This window comes from Mesocricetus auratus, unplaced genomic scaffold, assembly GCF_017639785.1.
Source record: "Mesocricetus auratus isolate SY011 unplaced genomic scaffold, BCM_Maur_2.0 Super-Scaffold_2245, whole genome shotgun sequence".
NCBI lineage: Eukaryota > Metazoa > Chordata > Mammalia > Rodentia > Cricetidae > Mesocricetus > Mesocricetus auratus.
In genome coordinates, this window is record NW_024429180.1 from 45,335,069 (window position 1) to 45,359,890 (window position 24,822).

Below are 24,822 nucleotides of genomic sequence, written 5' to 3' on the forward strand. Positions count from 1 at the left end.
AGCATTTTCAAATTAACAATTACAAAATCAAAATATCAATCAACTCTGGAAAGCGATGAAGATGTTCTACATCATGTGGTATCAAATACTCAGCCAAGATGTAATTCTTATATAAAAACAAACAGATATATCTACCTCATTAGTATGCAAATATGCTTCTCTTTAATGAATGATGAAATTACATGCACACCAAAGAAATATTTTAAAATAACTTCTTTTATGTCTTTCTATGTTTGATTTGCATAACTATCTTGTATACTTACAAGTCACACAAACATTCCTTGGGCAATAGAGGTTATGAGTGGAAAGCTAAGGAGCTGTGCTCAGTTACCACCCCAATAACACAGACACACACTTTAAAAAGACTCAGTTACCACCCCAATAACACAGACACATGTTTTAAAAAGACCAGCTGTGCATTTATTTGCATAAAGCCGAAGGACAGACTTAAAATCCACGAAGTTTTTAGTTGCATTACTAGTCGGTCTGTAAGAGTTGTTGGTTTCCTCTGTTTACTATAGGATGGTGCTCCCTTTTATGCTTCACTTACATGTTCGGAAACATGAGACATCGACTCAGCTTCAGTTTTCACAGAATTAGTATTAAGTCCAAAAAAGTCTTTTTTGATGATGTACCGAACACACTGCAAAAGCACATTTCTTTCATGGCGAATGTCTGGAGCTAAAAGCTAAAATATACATTGAAAAAGATTAGTTGTTTAAAAAAAAGTCCAAGAAACACAACTTAAAATACTAAGTATCCCCTCCTAAAAGAAAGAGCACAGAGCAGTAAGCCAGACAGATTGGTCAGAACACACATTCCCTTCTTCCTGTGACTTACAGGGAGACTGCCTTGCTCTCTGAGCAGCACACACGCTCACACTTGGCTCTTCTCTAGGAAGAGAGATCAAAGAGCAGGGAAGCAGACTTAAAAGTCATGACCTTTCCTCTGAAAGCCATGCCTTCCTTTCACTTAGTGGTACAGAGGGGTGTGAGGCGGGGGCCTCACTGGGTGCAGGAGCACTCCCCTGCACACTCAGCTCCCTGAGACAAGGAGCATAGGAATTCCACAGCAGCCTGGACAACAGGACACTCCATAGCTTTAAATGGCACTCTTAAAAAAAATGTCAGTAAGAAATGACAGGGGTGTCCTTCTATATATGTGTTTCTCTTATTGGTTAATGAATAAAACACTGATTGGCCAGTAGCAAGGCAGGAAGTATAGGCGGGACTACCAGACAAGAAAAATTCTGGGGAGAGGAAGGCAGAGAGGAGCCACCAGAGAGACACCATGCAACCGTCGAAGGAGTAAGCCAAGACCACATGGAAATACTTAGATTAATAGATATGGGTTAATAATTAAGAGAGAGCTATCCAAAAAGAATCCTAAGCCATTGATCAAACAGTATAATTAATATGAGCCTCTGTGTGTTTATTTGGAACTGAAGGGTGGCAGGACTAGGCAGAACAGAAGCCCCATCTTCAAAGAAGTAATTAAGAGGACCTCCCAAATCCAAGCCTATAAATGGTAAAGTGAGGCATGTTAACCACAGTGAGAGCTGAAACTAGCACATAAAACACCTCCACATTCCTTGGTTTTCCTCATCGCGCAAACTCCCTGGTATCCAGAACAGTATGTCATTTGTGTGACATCTGTAATACACATCAGGAGCAGCCCTTGGTGACAACAGCATCAGACAGACGCCTGAAAACTGCAGCTGGCTGGCTGTCAGCTACAGTCACACCACAGAGGACAGCCTACACCTGACTTAGTAAGAAGCAACTGTGCATGTAACCCTGAGAGGACAAACAGGACCCCTGGTTACAGCAGACACACTCACCCGATCAAACAAGAGACTTCGCAGCTCCACTAAAACTGCTTCTCTTAGACATGAAAGGTTTGACCTCTGAAAAGCATCCCTTTCGTTTCTCAAGTGTTTAGTAAATGTTCCAACACATAATGCTGATAAAACCATTAAAGCCCAGGACAGATACAAATAAAGGCATGGTCAGAGGAAGGCAAAGGCTGTGCACACAGGAAATGCGACTTGGTGCAGGCACTCAGGACCTGTCTTCATATTACTTTTGGGTTGTTTCAAAGGCATTTAAAAAAAAGATTTATTCAGTCACCCATTTATTTTTATTTTGTCTATATGGGTGTTTTGCCTGCATGTACGTATGTGCTCCTGGTGCCTGTGAACCCAGAAGGGAGTATCAGATCTCCTGGAATGAGAGTCATACACAGTTGTGAGCCAGCATGTGGTGCGGGGAAACTGAACCCAGGTCCCCTGGAAGAGCAGCCAGGGCTCTAAACTGTGGAGCCATCGATCAGCAGCCCTCAATAGGCATCTGTATTTTAAAACAGAAAACGATCTTCTTTTCCTTCATCTTGCCAACATAAACCTCCTTATCAGTAGTTAAATCTATACTTAAATGCATTGGTGTTAAGAAGCGTTGAGAACTGTAATTGTTCTGCATGTACAGAACACCAACTACATGCCAAATGTAGCGTAAGAAGTTAGACATCCACACAGATGAGTCTCCAAGAAACACAGGTAGCCTGGAAACACACACACAGCACCCCAGTGACCCCACCTTTATGACAAAAGTACAGACACCATAGCATGAAGAAATACCACTCACCATTTCCAGGAGGTGCGGGTGACGTGTTCTTGGTTCAAACAGTGGGTGGTGGTGACTCTTTTTCTTCTTTAGGGTTATCTTCCTGAAGCCATTCCTCTGGCTTTCAAACTTGGTTCTTGAGATAGTTCTACCAGTTGTTTTATCACTCTGTCTTGGACTCTTGGGGGGACTGAGATGAGGGACATGGTTTTCTGTCATAACATCTGCTTCAGACTTGATGGGGATTTCTAAGTGTATAAAAACAAACATAAAAATGAACAAGCATAAAAATAAAAATTGGGTAAAACATTTTAAAAACAGGTACAATAATCCTCCTGGCCATAATACTGGCTACCCAGTAACTTCTTTCTTTTTTAATGTTTTTTTTTTTGTTTTTTTGAGACAGGGTTTCCCTGTGTACCTGTGGCTGTCCTGGAACTCACTCTATAGACCAGGCTGGCCTTGAACTTACAGAGATCTACCTGCCTCTGCTGCCCAAGTTATACCACCAACTGGCATAATCTTGTGTTCTTTTTTAATTGCCCAGTAACTTAAACCTAAGAATTTTACAAGGACCCCCAACACACACACACACACACACACACACACACACACACACACACACACACACACACACACACACACGTGCGCGCGCGCACACAGTATTTAAACTGCCAAGAATTAAAGAGACTGGGCAAGAATATAAAAAGCACTCGTCCAAGAAGCAGCTTAGAATTACTCAAAAGAATAACAAGTACTAGGAAACAGGAAATACGTGGACAAAGGAAGATATTCTTTGAAAACAGTTAACGATAACAACTATTTAAACAAACAACAGAGGAGGGAACGATGCTATCAGATGACATCTGCAATAAGAGAGAAAATGTAAGCACATTGCCACACATTTCAAGCTTTATCAAAAGACAGCTATATGCACATGGCCTGGACACCTCACTTAACAGACAGGAGTAGTCAGATCAGAAAAAGAAGCAAGATCCAACTTGTGATTTTAATGATGAGCCAGAATGCAGGCACTCCTTGCCTTACAGTCTGAGCCAGCATTCCATCTCAACTACCAAGGAAGCGCACAACTGAAGACTGTGTACAGAAAATAAAACATTATGGGCAGGGGATAAAAGAGATGCAACACACATGGCCATCAGAAGAAAGCAGACTTCAGGACAAGGACTATTGCCAGGGATTAAGGACAGCTTAAAGTGCTAAAGGGCTGGATTCATGACAAACATGAAACACACCAGGCACAGTGCCCACACATGTCAACCCAGCACTGGGGAAAACTGGTGGGAAACTGCCAGTTCTGGTCTAGCCTGGTCTGCATGATGAGGGCTTGTCTCTCAAAACAAGAACAAAAACAAACAAACACCTCATGAAGTGTGTGTGTGTGTGTGTGTGTGTGTGTGTGTGTGTGTGTGTGTGTGTGTGTGTGTGTAAGCATGCCGCAGGTCTTCAGGCCTGTTAGTATCCCTTTCCTGTTCAGGAAGACAGCAAAGGACACAAAGCAGGGACTACAAGGGAACACAAATAGTTGGCTTCTTTCTGTTACGAAGTCCCCACACCTAGATTTTCAAATAGGTTCTGCTACACACCAACTAGTGCTAACAAACTTATCCTCTTTCAACCGCATAGAGCGAAGGTGTGAGATCTCAAAGACTTCCCAGCTTCTTTTCTTCCTTCCAATTTAAAAATGTCAGCAGCCTCAAACTGTATGCAAAGTATTTACTAAATGTTTCACCTCCAGAGGGAAAGAAGAAAGCATTAGTTCACCTTGTTTTTACGGGATTCATTAACTGTTAATAGTTTTTTTTCCTTATCATGCTATAAATACAATTGACAGGGAGGAAATGTAATACGTGTTTAAAGAATAACCCCATCTACCTATCAGTATATGGGAAACAAGAGTAAGAAACAAATACTGTTTTTCTTAAAAGTAAATACTTTTTTTTTTAAGCAAAAGAAGGCAACCATCTGTTAAGGAATGTGCTGATAAAACCCAAGTAGCTTATATTTCAAAATCCAAGTAGCTTTTAACTACCAGAAGAGCCCATAGCCCATTAATAGCAAAAAATTCCCACGTCACAGATAGATACATAAACACCAAGTTTTGTATTGAAGCCCAGCTCTTCCTTAGTCTACATCCTCCAAGTACACAAACCCTGGTTATCTCAGAGACCTGCTAACTTCATCCAGTTACATTCCCTTCATTCTACATGAACACTTTCTCTCTTACTCTTAACCCCAGCTACTTAGATCACACACCTTCTCCATCACAAACGTGTGAACTCTCTTACAGTAGGAAAGGCCCAAACACAATTACCAGGTAGGACCAGGTTTTGCCAAATATGGAACATTGGCTGACCCACTAAGCACATACTACATTATTGATGCAAACCCTGTATTAAAACTATACTGCATCAGATCAAGTCTATCACAACTCAAGCAGGTGGCCCTAAGAGAGAGAGGCTGCAGGAGGGTAAACTGACTTGTCACCACAAAGCCAAACATACTGTCATACTAAAGTGAAGCCTGGGCATCACTAACTTCTGAGGCAGAATCTTGAAAGGATTCCATTTCTTCAGTCCTTTAAAACAGATAGGTGAGGGTGGGAGGATGACTCAGAAGATAAAGTGCCCGCCACACAAACCTGCAGACCTGAGCTCTCACCTTCAGGAAAAGGCTAGGAGTGGTGGCATGCACCTGTAACCTCGGTAAGCTCTGGGTTCAGGGAGAGATCCTATCTCAAAAAATAAGGTGGGGAGCAATATAGAAAGACAGAGAGCACGGACCTTTGGCCTCTGCACATATCCACCTGCATGTACAAAGCGCCTGCGCGCATGCACACACACATACACACACACAGAGTAAATATATAATGCAAGCACAAGTGCAGGACCACTATGCATTCCAAGTGAGATAACTTACATAAACATGTTCTATAAACAGCACTGTGGCCAAGAGCTTCACATTTTTATTTCATTTCATTATTTTTTGAGGCCAGTTTCATGTAGCCCAGGCTATCCACAAGCTCACTATAGAGCTGAGAGTGCCCATAAACTTGTGATCTTCCTGAGTGATGGGATCGCTATTCATCTACTAAAAGTGTTACAGACATGACAAAGGGCCTTGAGGGTTCTGAAATGGGACAGTATGTTGCATGCTGGATGCTATCACTGCCCAGTATGAACCACAGGCAAAATGGAACAAGGAGCCGCACCCTGCCTTACCTTCTGGTTCACTCTCTGATCCTGAAACATCACCGTAACTGCTCATCAGCGAACACAAGGCTGGCGTCACCTCCTTAGGTACTACAGTCCTTGGTGGCTTCTCTTCCTTATCAGACTCTGCAACAGAAAGGAAAGAACAATGATTCACAGAGGATAGCCCATGCATCAGCACCATTACAAAGCAAGCCGACTTTCCTCATCTGTAAGTAAGATACAAGGAAGTCATTTCTGATAAATTCTTTCTTCTTTCTCCCTCAAAAATTCTAGGAGGGATACAAATTTTGTCCTTGTTTAAAATGTTAAGCTGAGAAGTTCTTTACTCGAGAGGAGACAGAGGGACAAACGTTAACTGTACACAGCCTAGCTTACTTCCCATGCTTTGTGGGTTGCAGAATTTGGGCCTTTCTTAAATTAACTTCATTTATACAGTCTCTATTAACTTACATAGTGGGAAAGCCAAAACACTTAATGTTATTGGACCAAAATAGTTAACTCTGAAAATTAGATTTAGGAATATAAAAATTCTATCTTTTTTTTACCTTTAAAAAACTATTTTATTTTCTTAATTTTTTAATTTAAATTCAAAACAATCTTATTTTACATACCAATCCCAGTTCCCTCTCCCTCCCATCCTCCTACTCCCCATCCACCCCAATCTATTCCTCAGGGAGGGTGAGGCCTCCCATGGAGAATCATCAAAGTCTGCTACATCATTTAGGGCTGGACCAACCCCCCACTATATCTAAAATTCTACTTTCATTGTTTAATATTTAAATAAATCAAATACTTGAAGCATTCCCTGGACTCAAAGAGTTCATTTAAATGAATCTAAACGTCTAAGTACTTAATCCAACACACCCCCATGAGAATATGGCAAGGACTGAGGAGCATGTCTAACGCCAAAGGTGAAGGGTTTAATGGCGACACAGAAAGCCTCCGTAAAGCCCAGGACACCACCTAGTATGTTCACTTTGGGCAGTTCTAAAACATTAGCACTGGTCCACAACCAATACGAAATGTTTCAAGACTGAGCATTCAGTATTCATCAAGCCAGTCTGGGCAAACCAAAACATGTCACTAGGAAATCCAAGTACCTTTTTATGTGAAGATTGGTCATGTACCTCCACATATGGTACACACCTCTAAGTGGGCGTAGTACCACCTGTAGAGGTGAGCCCATAATATAGTCCACACCCAAAGGGGCGTGGACAAGGGATGGGCACAGGTGGGGATAAAAGGAAGCGAAAGAAAAAGCGCTCTCCCTCGGAAGTGGGCCACGTTCCCAGAGCTTCTATCCCTGTTTATCTTGTACGTGTATTTAATAAAATATATTAGATAGACCTCTTTTTCAGATAGCATTACTTCCATCTTCAACCACCCACATCAAAGGTCCTTACAGGAAAGAACCAATGTATCTAAAGCACATGGAGCACAGCAAGTACCTTACTCACTAGGTATTGGTTGTGCTTAACCCAACATTCATTGCACTGTGCCAAGATTCTTTTCCAATCTAACTCAGTCAATGAATTAGCCATCCCCTCATACTTACTGGATTTGAATTTCTCAGAGGGCTATGATAATGACTCTGTGTGTGCATGTGCATGCCCCCATATTAATGTTTTTTTCCCATTTAGCTTACCAGAGTCACTGTGTATCAAAGTACCGAGAGGGTCTACATTAACCACAGATGGAACTTCAGGCTTCGAATCTCCGGCACGATTGCCTAGTCTAATGCCTGCTCTGCATCTAGTCCCACCATTTTTCCATTTACGATATTTCCCAGGACTTCTGATCTTTGCCATCTGTGAATGTCTGGACATGCCCTTCATTTTGCTGGAATAAGAAAAGAATGGAACAAAAGAAACATGGAGTTAAGTTGATCACTTAGATACTAAGACATTAAAGACACCAAAATACAAGAACTACCCTAAGACAAGCGCTGTCTATACTGGAACTTTAAATACCACAACTGACATTTATTTCCAAATACAAGTGTTTTGAGCCCTGAAATCAGGCCATGTTGTGTGACTGTTGGCAGATCTTAGCTAGCAGCATGCACATACTGTACATAAACCTGTGTCTATGTTTAAAAAACTTGTTTATTCGTATCTACTCATTTTTAAGGAGCTTCAAAGTTTGCAAACCATTTACAAATACGTCATCTTCAGCAGATTCTCTCTACAAGAAACATTCAGGTCCTATGAGCAGAAGACAAATGATGTCTGACGGATCCACACCAAAGAATGAATACCTAAATAGGAAGTATTTGGGTACCATAGTCATTAGCCACCCAGTCCTCAACTGTGACTGAGCAATGGCATGATCAACTGATATGGCTGACACCAACTGACCCAAAATGCTGGTGACATGTACTTCCTATTATTTTTTTTTTTTTAAGGGACACGATTAAGAGCACAAAGGCAAGAAAAATTAAGAGGTGTATCCCTTAATACATACAAGCCACTCCAAGATAATATATATGTATGCAACCATGTATGTAACTCCTGAAAATCAAGGACAACAAGGCCTTTGAGGCTGGAGTGGTGGATGAGTAGTTAAGAGCACTTCCTTCCTTACAGAGGACCTACACCGGGCAGTTCACAACTGCTGTATCTCTTAATAGTTAAGAGCACTTCCTTCCTTACAGAGGACCTACACCGGGCAGTTCACAACTGCTGTATCTCTAGCAGCAGAGACCTTATACCCTCTTATGGCTTCTGCAGGCACTGCACTTACACCAATCCACCTCCCATATGCACACACACAATTAGAAAACATGTTTAAAAACAGTCAGACACACTTCAAGTGGCACCTCAGCAAAAGAATATCCACATAAGATGCTCAATATTGTTAGCAACAGTACCAAGTGCTGAACAATATACTTCAACCACCTAATCATGTAAATAAATAACCTATAACATACCATCTGGTACATGAAAATGAACATTAATAGCCACAGAAGACATGTACAAGAAATGTTCATAGGAATCTGAATCATAACAACCCAAAGTGAAAACAAGTCATTATCTACCAATAGAATACCTCTCACAGTTGACTTCTATATAGCAGTATGAATGGATTTACAACTATACATAGCATGGATGTATCTCATAAAATAATTTTGAGACAGAAATCGCATGTATTTAAGAATGTATAATGTATGATTTCATTTATATAATTCTAATAGGAATAACTTGTGATAATAAAAACAAGAACAGGGTTAGCGTTTATGGAGACACATTGAACAGGACAGGGCTTTAGAGAGCTTGGTGAAGTAAAGATGTGCTGTATACCAATCCATGTGGAAGGTACATGGATGAGGACAGCCGCATGCACCCTTGTGTGCGCGCGTGCGTGCGGGGAGAGACAGAGAGCACAAGCAAGAGAGCAAGCACTCATCAAGTTGTGTGCAAATAAGGTTTGTATATTTAAATTATAAAGCCAGTAAAACCAAATGGAGCTGGGCAGTGGTGGCGCACGCCTTTAATCCCAGCACTCGGGAGGCAGAGGCAGGCGGATCTCTGTGCGTTCGAGGCCAGGCTGGACCGATAGCCTCCGAAACAATACAGAGAAACCCTGCCTCGTAAAAACCAAAAAGAAAAAAGGAAAAAAAAAAAAAAACAAAATGGAAAAATTCTGAAAAGAAAAGCTAGAGTAGAGGGAAAGGAGACCTCACACATTACTGACAGTAGAGCATGGTATGGCAGCCATGATAGATCCAACTTTTATTAATAAGCAACTGACTGACAGCTTGATGCCAATAGGGAACTGGCTAAAACAACTGTGTAGAACATCCTTAATTATGCTTCCTATACATCCCTAAAACAAACACTCTCCAGGGAAGATTTTGACTGTATGAAGAAGCACAGGTCAGACAGGGCCACCACAGGAGGGACTGTCCTATCATCCCTGTGCTGTACAGAAGGCTCTCGGGGAAGACCAGCAGGGAGACAAGGACAAGAAGGACTTGCTCAGAACCTATCATGTGTAGAGGGTAAAAGGATTTTTTTGTTTTTGTTTTTTTTTTTTGGTTTTTCGAGACAGGGTTTCTCTGTATTGTCTTGGAGGCTGTCCTGGAACTCGCTTGGTAGACCAGGCTGGCCTCGAACTCACAGAGATCCACCTGCCTCTGCCTCCCAAGTGCTGGGATTAAAGGCGTGCGCCACCAACGCCCGGCTGGGTAACAGGATTTTAAGATAAGATTAAAAAGGATTTTAAAGCAAAAGTTAGAGAGCACGATTTCACAATGGGCGATACACACTGCTGTTTCTTTTCTCACTTGGTAAGCACAGGCTTTTAAAGAACGTGGAGAATGCCTACGCAAGCAGCTCCAAGAACTCACCCATACTGTGTTGTTGTCAACACTTCTCCTCTCTTTTCCTTTTCAAGTTGCAACTTCTTCTTCCTTTCAATATTGGCCAGAGTTGGGTAGTTTCTAGAATAAAAACAATAAAAGTTTTTATAAACTTTCAATTACTTCAAAAATTTAAGAGAAAAATACAGTTTATGAGTCAATGTTACAGCTGTCCGCAAACACTGCAACCAGATAAGGAGTGTAAGCTAGAATTTCAATTGCATCATTCACACTGCATGTGCAAATTGTTCTAACATCTCTTTAGCATGCACCCATACACAAAGAAACAACCTGCCTAGTCAATTACTTTCACAAAATACGTGCTATGCTGAAGAGGGCAGGCAAAGTCTAAGAACAGCTACACCTACGACCAAGTACAGTTAAACACCAGGAGAGGACATTTTTCTTTTGGGTAGGGTGAGAAATTTCAAACTAAAGAGATCCACAAAGAAAGGGACACAAAACCAACTGGCCTGAAATGGTGCTAATAGACAACACTCAAGTGGAAAAGCATGGAATTTGTTCTAAGTAAACCAATACAAACAACTCAATACCAGAAAGAGAGGACTGCGACCCTGAGAATTATTTTAAATGAACCCTAATTTAACCAAAGGGAACTAATTGAACTACCAAAAAACGTTCATCCCAAAACATGTCTGTCTACAAAGTTTGTACTCAATCCAACAGGTGACAACACAGAACAGTTATAGAGGCTGAAAGATGACTTAGTGGTTAGGGGCATGGACTGCTCTTCAAAGAAGCTGGGTTCAATTCCCAGCATCCACCTAGTCTCTAGATCCTAGTGGCTCACAACTATCTGTAATTCTGTTTTCCTGGGACCCAACACCCCTCTTCTGACTTCCCCGGGTAACAGATACACACATGGTACAGAGATTTATACACACGCCTTTAATCCCAGCACCCAGGAGGCACAAACAGACGGATCTGAGTTCCAGGCCAGCCTGGTCTACAGAGTGAGTTACAGTATAGCCAGGACTATGTAGAGAGATCCTGCCTCAAATAAACAAACAAAACAAATAAATAAATGGATGGCTAAGAGTGAGATTAGATCTGACAGACATGTACAAACTGAATGGCTTTCCTTGTTTGATGGCACAGATGTATAGAGATGGCAGCCCTAGAATCTGACAATGAGAAATAAACCTTCACAGCATAGAAAACATGAAAGAGGGGAATACAGCTCTCACCACTCAGGCTGGTGCTCATCAGAAACATCAGCAAGAGTTCTATTACTTTTTCTAAGACGTCTCTACCTTCTTTTAAATGTGTAATACTGGACTGGGTATAGGTCAGAGGGAGAAAGCTCAGCATGCACAGGCAGAAGTGACAACCTTGGTATCACTAAAATAACATGCATATCTGCATCACTGACTCAAGCACATGCAATGACTCCTATGGGTTAGTTATCCTGAAGAATGGAAATGGCATTGGTTAGTGATGAAGGAATCAGGGGGAAAAGGCAATGAATTTTAGTGCAAAGCATGTACCCAGCCATAAATAACCTCCATAAATAAGAGAAGATGACTGCGCATGCTATAAATAAGCGTAATAGGAAAAGAGCAAGGTCAAACAAGATGAGACTCTGATAGCAGTCAGCAACACATACTTGAGAAAGCAAACATGACCTAAGGCTACACAAAGTAGACTCGGCACTTGGATGGGTGTAAAAATCTTCCCTGGTACTCAAAAATGGTCAGACATTGTCAGGATACTCGTGTCAGTTTGGTGGAGAAGCAATGCTAAGGCAAAGAAACTTGGAAGGGGCTCAAAAGAGACTCAAAGACGATTAAGAGGGTGAAAACTAAAACCTCTGTAGGAAGATGAAAGGAACTATTGCCGCCTGTAGAAGATGAGAAGTGGTTATAAAACAGCCTATGGGGGGCTGGTCAGCAGCTGCTCTCCATCTGCAGACAGAACATAGAGAAGCAGGAATGGTAAGCAGTGTGTAACAACACTCACAGACCCTGGGGTGGCTACACACGGAGCTCAGAGCTACTTACCACCTTTCCAGCAAAGGGGACAGTCCGTGTAAAAACAGACACGCCTTACTGGGGGAAAATAAGTTATGTCCAGAGTATGTAGTTCCATGCAGGTGTGACTTAGTGCAGGGTCTCCTGCTAGGAAAGAGCACTGGGAAAGCCACTCACTGTGAAAGGCATGACTTTCGGCACCTTCTCTGTGCGTGTGCTTAAAATCTACAGTCACCCCTTCTCCTGCACCTCTTTCCCTCACTGTCCTAAGTAGATTGCTTCTGACACCACACTCATTTCTGTCTCCTGGTTTTGTGTCCGTCCGTCCGTCCATCCGTCCCTTTCTTGGTTTTTCAAGAAAGACTTACTCTGTATAGCTCTGGCTGTCCTGGACCTCAGTTCTGTAGACACGGCTGGCCTTGCACTCACAGAGACCCGCCTGCTTCTACCTCCTGAGTGCTGGGATTGAAGGTGTGCACCACCACTGCGCAGCTGTTCTTGTGTTTCTCACCTCTGACTCGTCCCTGCCTGTGCCCCGGGTCTCCAGTGATGTCCTTATGGGGCAGAGACCACCTCTGCGTGAAACTCTGCCAACTGTTACCTTTGCATGCATGATCCAACTTTCTCCTTACTCATCTTACTTTACTGACATCTTCTCCTAGGCCTACTCGCTTTAGAACATGATTCCTCTTTACTCTCATCAAAACAAAACTGCCCTAACACAAGCTTATGCCACTACATTTTAATTTCAAAGTCTTCCTGAACGTCAGAGATAGAACATTATTAAGGGGCAGATCACTTCTGTTGGACGTCCCCGTGAAGTCAGAACAGAGTCAGCAATGATGGAAACAGAACAGCTCCACCTAGTGGACTTCTGCCTCTCTGCTCAGAAATGAAGAATCACCTTTCTTTTCTTTGTTGGGGGAAGCTTTAATTTTAAACACTGAGGGCATCTCCAACTTTGGCTAGTCTGAAAAAACACAGAATAAAGATGAAGTAATAAAGGCAAAGGTATAATTTCTCTAGCACTTTTTTCTGGCTTTAAATCTTGAGTCCTGGGATTCTTTCACAGGTTTTCTAACAGGCACTAGCATTCTAGAATGTCAAAGAACACACCAGCAAACTCAAGAAGAGCAGCTCTCACAAAAACACTAACATTCAAACTAAGAAGAATTTGACTGTACCATTGTGGAACTCACTTTTTAGGGTAAATTCTTCAAAAGCTGAGCCTGAAGTAATATAAAATACATGTTTGTATGAAAATACCTGTGTGTGTGAGACACAGTATGACGTACTACGGATATACATAAAAGAAATTTAAAGATGAAATAAACTGGGGCTAGAGAGATGGCTCAGCGGTTAAAACTGAGTGCTCTTCCGAAGATCCAGGTATGATTCCCAACAGCCATATGGCAACTCATGACCTACTGTAACTCCAGTTCCAGGGGATCCAACACCCTCATCTGGTCTCCCTGGGCACCAGGCATGCAAGTGGTTACAACATACATGCAGGCAAAACACTCACACGCATACACATAAAATAAAAACTAAAATGTCTTCAGTTCCTTAAAAACATTTTTAAAGTACTAAAAATTAAACATAATCAGAAGCAGAGGCAGATCTCTATAATAGATATCTAGAAATAATATAATTTCATAATTAAAAAAACTACTTAATAAGAGAGTATATGTTTTAGAAATCTATCAAAGAACCAAAAACAAAGAAAATGTTTCCCACATTCCTTCTTTCCTGCCAATCCATCCCACCTCTCCCCTTCTATTATTTGCAGGCAGACGGGCACAAGGTCAGCGTTCCCACCCAAGCCTCCTGCACACAAGGACATACATCCCCACACTCTGCCCCATATGCTACTAATGAATACCTCACCAACCCTTCTGAGTATGTGAAAGGACAAGAACCTGAGAAGTAAAAGGTGAAAGAAGCCCAAAGAAATTAAAAGGTGCTAAAAAAATGCTTCCAGAACCCACACTAACAAGGCAACATCACAGGTACAAATAAACGTCCCCCCACGCCCTCAGGTTCAAAGCCCACAACCCATTTCATCACTCAACACTTGTGCCTGCTCCTTTTCCAGCACTCGTGACTCCTTGCAGTCTGAACTCTGGAAACCAGAACCAGATACACATGTTCTCCATGAAGAACGTTTACCAGTGAGCGGTAAACCTTGCTCAGACCCGCCCTTTATTCAAGAGGATCAGGCTTTGCTTTGAAAAGCAACAACCTTAAAAACTGTGCCTCAGGCTGGAGAGATGGCTCAGAGGTTAAGAGCACTGATTGCTGTTCTTCCAGAGGTCCTGAGTTCAATTCCCAGCATCCATCTGTAATGAGATCTGGTACCCTCTTGTGATGTACAGACATACATGAAGGCAGGATGTTGTAGTCAAAATAAACCTTAAAAAAACAAAACAAAACAAAAAACAACAACTGTGCCTCCACATAGTCAGAAACGGCTGCATATTCCCTCTTGGCAATTTTGTTTGGGGCATATTCTATCAACTCCGCTGCCACCAAAGACAACTAAGAAACCTACTTCTAGACAAAGAGATCTGTATGGAAATCTAGTTAAAGTTGAAACACACCTATTACTTTGCTAATGAAAAGCTGAAAACATGGTTTTTTTTTGTTTGTTTGTTTTTTGCCTATCCTGTCTAGAACGTGGGTGTACCATAAGGATAGATGCAAACCTTCTAACTGGCAAATCAAAACAAGGCACTGAAGAACAGTGAAAGCTGTTACCCAATGGTACCAACAGCAGAAACAGTGCCTTCAACTTGTTCTTTACTAGAAAGGATGGGGCACTTTGCACTAAGCTATGGAGGCACGACTGTGGCTCCATTTTCTGGAGAACACAGTCACTGTTGTAAACCCTCCTGCTGGACCCTTCTCTCTGAATGCTTCTCCTGGCCAACCAGTATAGTTCGAGGTCAAACCTCTCCCCAATAAGGTTTGGCAGTTTCCTTTAAAGTGAAGTATACACTTACTACATGACCACCCAAACCCATTCCCAGGTATTTATCCAATGCAAATAAAAGCCATATTCAAAACACAAACTCATACATGAATGTCTACTGAGGCTTTACCGAGGTCTCCCCTGGGAAATGAAGAACAGCCAAGACTGACATAGCCATACAATGGAACAGAAGAATATTCAGAAATGAGACTGACACAGTACTGCACCCAACATGTGTGACTTCTGAATCTCAAAAGTGCACCTGTTGTATGATGCCACCTACATGATTTTCTACAAAGGCACATTTGATCAGTGATTGCCCAGGAGTAGAGGAGGCCGGTCACAAAAGGCACGACTGGACTGGGGGACCACCACAGAACAGTGGGCTACGCCTCTTTGTGACAGTGTTCTTGTAATTGTTCTTAAAAAGGAAATTACTTGCCATGTGCACAAGTGTGGAGTAGGTGGCTCACTTCTCACAGAAAGCCTTCCATGCTAGGCGGTGGTGGCGCACACCTTTAATCCCAGTACTCGGGAAGCAGAGGCAGGTGGATTTCTGTGAGCTCAAGGCCAGTCTGGTGTACAAAGTGAGTTTCAGGACAGCCTCCAAAGCGGCATAGAGAAACCCTGTCCAGAAAAACAGGAAAGAAAAGAAGGAAAGGAGGGAGAGAGTGAAGGAAGAAGGGAAGGAAGGAAGAAGGGAAGGAAGGAAGGAAGGAAGGAAGGAAGGAAGGAAGGAAGGAAGGAAACTGACATCACTACTTTCCAATGACTCCCTGTGACTAGGTGCTCTAAGAAAAGTACCCTTTGGGGGTGGGGTGTGTGTGTGTGTGTGTACCTTTAATCCCAGCACTCAGGAGGCAGAGGCAGGTGGATCTCTAGGCCAGCCTGGTCTACAGAGTGAGATCCAGGACAGCCAGGGCTACATAGAGAGCCCTGCCTCAAAACAAACCAAATGAATGGAAGAAAGGCACCCTTTGCCTAAGCATCATTATCCCTATGTGCTGAAGTCAGTGTCTCAGCTGCATGTGGCTTTCTAGGCACCTCATGTATTTATTCATTATTTCTCATTAGAAGGAAAGGCTCTGGTGTTTGTGACCTTAGCCATAAGAGTAAAATGTTTACCTTCTCACTTACAAAATGCCGACTTATGAGAAGGTTTAGTCGATAATGGCATCTGTAGCTAGTCTCATGACCTGAGCTCAATTCCTGGAACATATGTGATGGAAGCAAAGAACTAACTCCCTGAAGTTACCCCCTGACCTCCACACCCCCTCACACACAGACAAATAAAAATGTAAAAGAAGTAAAAAGGAAATGTTTATCGCTAACTTTCATGATAAACCACTGCCAAATAATTATTAAAAGGCATGATTTCTATCAATACATGGTCAAAGGCTGCTAAGATTTCCGTGAGCACTTGAAAAATCCCTGGTTTTCTCAGAAACTGTTTTCTTTGAATCACTGGCTACATGAACCACAAGGGGGAGTTCATAAGTAGTTTAAGAATGCAAGCTTTTAAACAGGGACTGGTGGTTGTCTTTGTGAGGAGAATCTAGTATCAAAAACCATAGCAGTGAGCCATAGAGGATACTGAAATAGAATTTATCCATAATAAAATAATCTCAAACCCCTTTTACATATAGTAATATTACATGTACCACTTTTATCTATGGCACCAGATGATATAAACGATCACATAAAACATGTCCTTACCTCTCCAATACTTAACTTATTCAAGAATACAAAATGCAAAATAGTTCAGTGGGACAGTACTGGGCATCTATGATAAACTGGCTGAGAGGAGGCCCCATATTTACCGCCAAGCCAGCAGGAGCTCTGGTGGCTGAGCCAGTAAACAGGAAGTTATGGATGCAGAAGCGCACCTTTCTGTGACTGAAGCAGAAGGTAACAAAAACTAACAAATCAAGAGCTCAGCTGGAGTTGGGCCTTTAATTCCAGCACTCAGGAGAGAGGCAGGGGACTCTTGTGAGTTTGGGGCCAGCCTGGTCTGTAGTGCGAGTTCCAGGACAGCCAGTGCTATACGGAGAAACCCTGTCTCAAAAAAAAACAAACAAACAAACAAAACAAAACAAGGTTCAGCTGGGCCAAGTGACACAAGCTTATGATCCTAACACCTGGGAAGCTAAGGCAAGATTGCTATGAGTTGGAGATTAGCCTGTTCTACATGGTGAGTCTTAAAAAAGATAAAGAAAAATACCAGCAGAAAACTCACAAAGTTGTCAAAGCGTCCACAAATCTATATAAGAGAGACAAAAAGCCTACCAGATACCAAAAGCTCTGGGTAATGCAGAAATGACCAAAAACCAAGCCCCCTTTTAAAATCCTGATCACCAATTTTATGAGATTTGACTAAGAGAAAACATTGTGACAAATGTTGAATTGTACATAACGGGTCACTTATATAGTTGAGTAACAACTACAAAACGAACACCTGGCTTTCCACCACAGGAGAAGCAAGTCAAGAAAACACTGAAGTTGTCACTAGTCAAGTCAGTCCTATGGCAGCGTGCTCACCTGCAGAGCACATCACACCTGTGTGGCCTGAGGAAGAGGACACAGTGAGAGCGCAGGTTCTGCCAGGCAGGGGAAGGAGCTCAGATACTGACAAGGCTGATGTGAAGACCAGAGCTATGGGTGGGGAGCCATTTTCACATTCTGCAAAGGAATTAAACTCTTATAGGAAGCTGGCACCACTGCACTGGACTAGCAGCCTCCACGTGATCAGACTAAGCAGCAGAGGAAAAGCCAGTATCCAACAGGTGCTTCCCATCCCATCCAACAGGGTACCACCTTCAGTATCACTATTGTGAGCCTTCCAAGCCAAGTGTCAGACAGAGGGGAGTTAATACAAGTATTAAGGAAATTATTAACCAACACATAACAACAAAAACAAAGAAAAAAAATCCCAGATACATGAGTGGTGTCACAAGAAAATAAAAATAAAATGAAGCCATAAAGAAGCCACATAGGCAAAGAGCTTCGTACACAGTGCATAACAGTTCCTCCAAGCCTAATTGATTCATGGTTATAAATCCCTTAATCTTGAAGTTTGTCCCTGCAACTGTCTAAAGCTCCCGTATCACTTCCAAGGCTACCACCTCCTGAGTGCTGTGATTAAAGGTGTGCCCCACCACACCTGGCCCCTAAGTGTGTTCTTCTCGAGCTCAATTCCAGGTGCAAAGCACAGGGGTATCAACTCTAAGACAAGGGACAGCATAATATATTGTGACAAAGACCATCATGGCTGTAACAACAAGCTATGCCCTATGGTCAAAGACTTTTAAGTATCTTTCTCAAACTCTTAGACTAGCTTCTTGACAGGCTATTCAGAAGGATGAAAAAAAGGATCAGGAGCTCAAACACAGCCTGGGCTACTGAGTGAGTCAACATCAGCCTGAGTAATGCAATAAATCCCTCAAGTCCCTGTTTTAAAAATAACTTAAAAGAGAGTCTGGAGAGATGGTTCAGTGGTTAAGGATATGGGTTCTATTTCCAACAAAAACATAGTTGCTTACAACCATGAGTAACTCCAGTTCTAGGGGATCCAATGCCTTCTCTGACTTCCTCAGACAATGAGCACATGTGGTGCATAGACACACATTCAGTAAAATAGACAAATAATAATTTAAAAAATTTTTAATTAAAGACAACCAGGGATTATAGCACAGTGGCAGAATACTTGTCTAGTATAAGCAAGGCCTTAATTTCAAACCCAACGCTACAAAATAAAAAAAAAATTTAAAGCCAGGCAGTAGTGGCTCACACCTTTAATCCCAGCACTCGGGAGGCAGAGGTAGGCTGAAACCCTGTCAAAAGATTTTTTCATATCTGACTTTCCTTCTTGCTAATTCTAGGAAAAAAGCACCATGCTGGTTTGATTGAGAATGTCCCCGTAAGACTCAACTATGTACACTTGCCCCAGTGTAGTGTTGTTTGAAGAGGTTACACAGCATTCACGTTATGGAGCATTTACACTGAAGGATGTACGTCTCTGGTAGCTGACTTTCACCCACTTTGAGCTCATACTGTTTCCTAGTTTACCCAAAAAAAAACACCAAATGTGATCAGCTGGCCTACTGCCTACTTCCATGCCATTCCTGCTGTTATAGACTCTAACTATAGACTCCGGACCCATAAGCCAAAGTGAACTTTCTTCCCTAAGTTGCTTCTGGGAATTTTATCAAAGCAACAGAAAACAAACTAAATTAAGTAAATGATTCTCAATGTACACCTTATCATTCTAATAGTTCTACCTCAGTCTTCTGCTGCAGGATCAAATATGTGAGAAGAAAGTAGCATGGTGTTCCAGGCAGATTTTCACAAGTACACTGTAGCCAGACATCAACTCTGCTAGTATATGTAAAGTCACAAGTAACACAGTAAGGCTCACTCACATCTCTTAAACATTAATCACAGGGATGAATTCCTGGACTTCTTACAGGTAAGGACAAGTACATGTACATCCTGTTCACTGCTAAACCCACTCTGCCTAGCAGAGAACAGTCATTCAGGTGTGTGTTTAAACAAACAAATAAATATAAACATGGCAACGTATTATACATTTAAATATCATTACAAGTCCATTATTACCCCAGTCACAGAACATCTAGTAGGTGGCATGTTAACGTTCTTCAGGGTCCATATAGTTACAACACATCTGTTATTTAAATAGAAAGTTCCCGTAACTCTCCCCCAAACTACACCCAATAGCCTCATATAATGTAGCTTACAGTTCTCTTTCTTCGAGTTAACATTATAAAATAATCCAGTAGACTTCACTATATAATAAAGATACTTACTTTTAAACCATCAACTAACACTATTCTCAGTCATAACGTACCACTATTGAAGAACACAAAAATCAAGCTTTCAGTGAAAATGTCTGCAACGCTATAAAAGACCACATCTCCCTTTTCATACTCAGCAGGGCCAGGCGGCCATTAGTCTTGCCACAGTAAAAGAAAGTTACTTATCAGCAGCTCTTTACTCACTTTCTTCTTTCTTCCCTCCACCTTGCAATCTCTTCTGGAGTGTCTAGCTTGATCTTCCTCATACCAGGAGCATGCATCTAAGGGCAGAAAGCCTGCTGAACATCAGGAAGCATACTGTGTGTTCTTAACTAAGTGCAACATTGTATCCAACATGAAAGTTACACACAGAAAATATTTTAAGCTAACTAGCATTCTTACTATGCCTTATCCCTCAAAAGAAAAGCAACCACTTCTCATGTAGCTGGATCAATGCTAATGATGGGGGGGGGAAGCAGCAGCATAACTTTTCTTTTATTTATTTATTTTTTGGTTTTTCGAGACAGGGTTTCTCTGTGGCTTTGGAGGCTGTCCTGGAACTCGCTTGATAGTCCAGGCTGGTCTCGAACTCACAGAGATCCGCCTGCCTCTGCCTCCCGAGTGCTGGGATTAAAGGCATGCGCCACCAACACCCGGCATAACTTTTCTTACATAAATGCATAATCCATTTTCTCAACTGACATTAAATACCCGTGACCAACTCACCAAGCAAAATTGAGGGTGACAGATAAAAAAAAATTAGTAGACATGACCATTTTTTCACATGTCTTTTGTTTATTTTAGTTCATGCAAGCATGTGTGCATGTGTGTGTCTCTCTATGTGTGTGTATGTATGCAAGTGCCCTCAGACACCAGGACACTGGATCCCTGAAACAGGAGTTACAGGCAGGTGTATGCTGTCCAATGTGGGTGCTGGGAACTGAACTTGAGTCCTCTAGAGGGGCAGGACGAGCTCTTAACTGCTGAACCATCTTGTCAGCACCCAGACATGGTCATTTTAAGAAGCATGGCATGGTCAAACCAGCATACAACTTGCAAGTGCAACAATCAGGTCTGGGTAGGTAAGCCATTCTTCTCAATCTGTAGGAGGAGTTAACAACTATCTATTTTGCATGGTTTGAGACTAAAATAGAGTAAGAGATGTAAAACTCCTTTACAAAGTACAAAACGCTGCATGAATATTATTCACTACTGACACACATAGAGAACACATTTAAAACGGGTGAAAAGTCATTAAGAACTTACATTTTTCCAATGAAACTGGACAATCTTTTCGTGTGCACTAAAAGAACAATCTGCTTCAGGGCACTGAAAAGTTTAACAAGAAGAAGACACTTTAATGATGGCCACAATTTAATGGTTCACACCACCAGAGGTCTACAGACTATGGTTGGCCAGTGATTATTCTATCTATGCTATCACTCCTTTATTCTTAGAGCAACAGCAAAACACAGATCCCTCTGAAACAGCTGCACTTAAAGGAAACAGCATCCTTGAGATGAGCAGCACGGCTACTCCGCTCATTTCCTCTCCCATTTGAGTGAAACTAAAACTTTCCTAACTCCTAAAAGTGAGGCATTCCTGCAAATGATGTTTCTAAAACAAGAGCCTTTTGTTTTTTAAACAGTATTTTTTAAACCATCTGGGTTATATTTAGAGAACAGCACACTATGACAAATCACACGGTGAGCTGCAGGTCAAGACGGCACGAGAGGGAAAGTGTTCAGAGCGGCTCAGGCGACTGCAGGGGAGAGGCCCAGCTCTCCTCTCAGGTAGCCATGGAGGAGCACATACAGGCTGCCTCAGCGCCTCCTCTCCAGCAGCAGTGGGTTCCCCACCTCCAAACTCCAAATTCCAGGCACTGCCCCCTGTGCCAAGTCATCAAACATTTCTTTCTGTAAAAACTAGGAAACTTATGAGGAAAATAAACTTGGCATGTTCACCAAAAATACAAATAAGAGGCCATTTCTACATCAGTTCAGAATAACCAGAACCTACTTTTGTATGTTCAGACATATGGATGTCATATTTTTCTTGATTTTTAAAGCCACGATCACAGGTATCACAGAAAAAGTGGAAAACCGGTTCCTTTCTTTTCTGCAAACAAACATAAAAGCAGTAAGACTGTGGTACAAAATCTCTGCTCAACCAAACATAACTCTTCCAGGAATACATATTTGATTTGTTTTAAAACATACCCTGGGGAGAGGGATTCTTTTATTTTTTTAGCAATATAAAAAAAGTCAGACACAAAAAACAAAATTTAAATCTAAAAGGAGCTAATTCAAGCTATAAGATTTCAAGTTAGAGAGACCCAATGAAGATTTGGTATAGCATCTGCTAAGATCTAAAAGTACCTATTTAAGGCAAATAGGTTAAGGGGGGGGAGCATCTCTCAAAGGAGACTATACTAGAATACTGACAAAGGAAATAACCTCCATTTTTTAAATGTTATATTACTGTTCATGTTAAATGGACTGTTAACAGATATACACTGTGTAATATGAATAACATGAGGTAAAAGTTCTCACAATAAGAGGACATTAATTTCAAGTTCTATACCAGCAGTTCTCAACCTATGGGTCACGACCACTTTGGGGGTTGCATATCAGGTATTTACATTACAACCCCTAACAGCAGCAAAATTACAGTATTATGAAGTAGCAACAAAAAAAAATTTAATGGTTGGGGGTCACCACAACATGAGGAACTGTACTAAAGGATCGAAGCATTAGGGAGGTTGAGAACCACTGTTCTAGAAAGTACTCAATCTACCCTAAAGTAATTGTGCTATTTATACAAAGAAGAAGAAACCTGGCCTGTAAATTAGGTTCAGACAACAATAAAGAAAACCTGTTCTTAATGTAGTATGTGGCTTGTGACATATAACCAGGCATTACTCCTCATATGAAAAACTGTCTTCCAGGCAGGTAAAAGCATCTGCTGCTAAACCTTAGGACCTGAGTTCAATCCCCAAGACCCACATGGAGAGAACCTGCAAGTTGTTCTCATACCTCCACACTACGTACCTACCCCCAACAAAAATAAACGTACAATAAGAAAAAAGGCCTTCATAACAATGACAGATACCCGTTACTGAAAAGATGAAAATCTTACAACCGGGACAAACAAACATTAATAGCACAATAAATCCTGTCTGGATTTAAGACACTATGTGCACAGCTTGGGAAAATATAAACTCTCCTAAACTAGAAACATTAGATTATAGCTCAATTGAGTTTAACAAGAAACAGGGGGATCTGCTTTTATATCAAAGAATGATTCTTCCAGGCTAAAAAGCAACAAGCTTATGAAAAGCAAAAGATCTGTCATCACAATTTGTTTGTGCTTCCAACTCAGTAAACGCTGAGAATTCCAGTCTTCTAATTCCAGCTGTCGGTCCCATCCTTCGTAATCTTCTAACAATACTTATATATATTTGTAATCGTAATCCTCAATTACGTTTGTGTATCCAAACAGATTTAATGTTCTCTCTTTCTATAGCTTCATCATTTTTTTTCAAAACGACTTTACTTTTTACTTGGGGTTAAGCGCCTTAAAAAATCCATAATGGATGTGAAACACAGACAGGAAACACACAAGATATGAAGCAGTAAACCTAAGGCTCAAAGTGCCACATTCATATCTCAGAAATACCTTCTTCTGTTTTCTGTTTTGAGGCAAACTGAAGTCACTGAATTTTGCACCGTGTGTTCGTGGAAAATAAGAATGTGAAACTAAAAAAGAAAAGAAAGATTCATTTAAGACTGCAAATGTACAATTATTTATTAACCACCTTTTTGTTTTTAGACTTAAAAAGGAAAAAAAAAATGTAGGTAGTATGAGAGTGCAGGTTGCCATGGAGGCCAGACGAGTTATCGGTTCTTCTGGGGCTGGAATTACGGGTTGTTAAGAGTCCCCTAATGAGTGGTGAGAACCGAGTTCTGGTCCTCTGCAAAAAAAAAAAAAAAAAAAAAAACGCAAGACCGCAAGACTCTCTTCACCGCAGACCCATTTCTCCAGCCCCCTCCCCTTTCTAATGCATACGTGCAATCATTACTTTCTAATGATTTTTGTTTTTCTGTATTGCATCTTCCTATATTAGGGAGGTAGGAAGCCCCCAAAAGGTAAGAAATTTTGTATGTTTTGTTCGTTGCTATCTATGTTAAGTAGCCCCCAGTAAATAGTTGGATTGAATTAATAAACTTTGAATGAGTAGACAGAGGGAAACCTTCTAGTGGGATAACTTTTCAATATTCATTACGAGCCTCCAAAAACACAGGGCAGAGCTGAGAGATGAAAGGGGAAAGCCGGGAGAAGGAAAGGGAGCAAGCAAAGGGGTACCACGAGAAAAAGCAGCTCACCCGAAGAGTGGTAGGGCGTGTGATACGCGGGGTAACCATTAGGAGGCAGCCCCCAGTACCATGGCGTCGAGGCTTGGAAATTCCAGGCCGGCTGGCCGCTGTACTGAGGCTGTACATCCAGCGGGGCCTGGGCATCGAAAGGAGGCTGCGCGGCGGGCAGTATCTGAGCATCGAACGGGGGAAGCGCTCCGGGCAGAGGCTGGGTCTGCACGTGGGGTTGTTCCTTCTGGCACGGCTCGGACCCCGCCGCCGGGGACGACAGCGGAGGTGGCGGCGGTGGCAGCATGGCCCAAAACACCCAATTGTCCCGCGGCGGGGCAGTTTCGCTCGGAGTCCCCAGCGCGGGCGTCATCTCGGGGGCTGAAGGCCAGCCGGCGGCGGGACTCGGCTCTGCCATGCCACATAGCAAGCGGAGCGCCCAGCCTGCAAGTGAGGCACTAACATTAA

The 24,822-nt window shown here is 41.9% G+C and overlaps 1 protein-coding gene across 1 annotated transcript; it reads right to left on the reverse strand.

Moving 5' to 3' along the window:
* Positions 1-397: 397 nt before the first annotated feature.
* Positions 398-24,815, reverse strand: Nufip1 (nuclear FMR1 interacting protein 1). Its single transcript, XM_040729092.1, has 10 exons — positions 24,376-24,815; positions 23,669-23,748; positions 22,010-22,108; positions 21,257-21,319; positions 20,195-20,271; positions 10,206-10,298; positions 7,503-7,696; positions 5,864-5,980; positions 2,643-2,869; positions 398-688 (listed from the first exon to the last, which is right to left on the reverse strand). Exons 1-10 carry the CDS (start codon positions 24,770-24,772, stop codon positions 536-538), a joined length of 1,500 nt encoding a protein of 499 aa, XP_040585026.1. The 5' UTR covers positions 24,773-24,815; the 3' UTR covers positions 398-535.
* Positions 24,816-24,822: the final 7 nt, after the last annotated feature.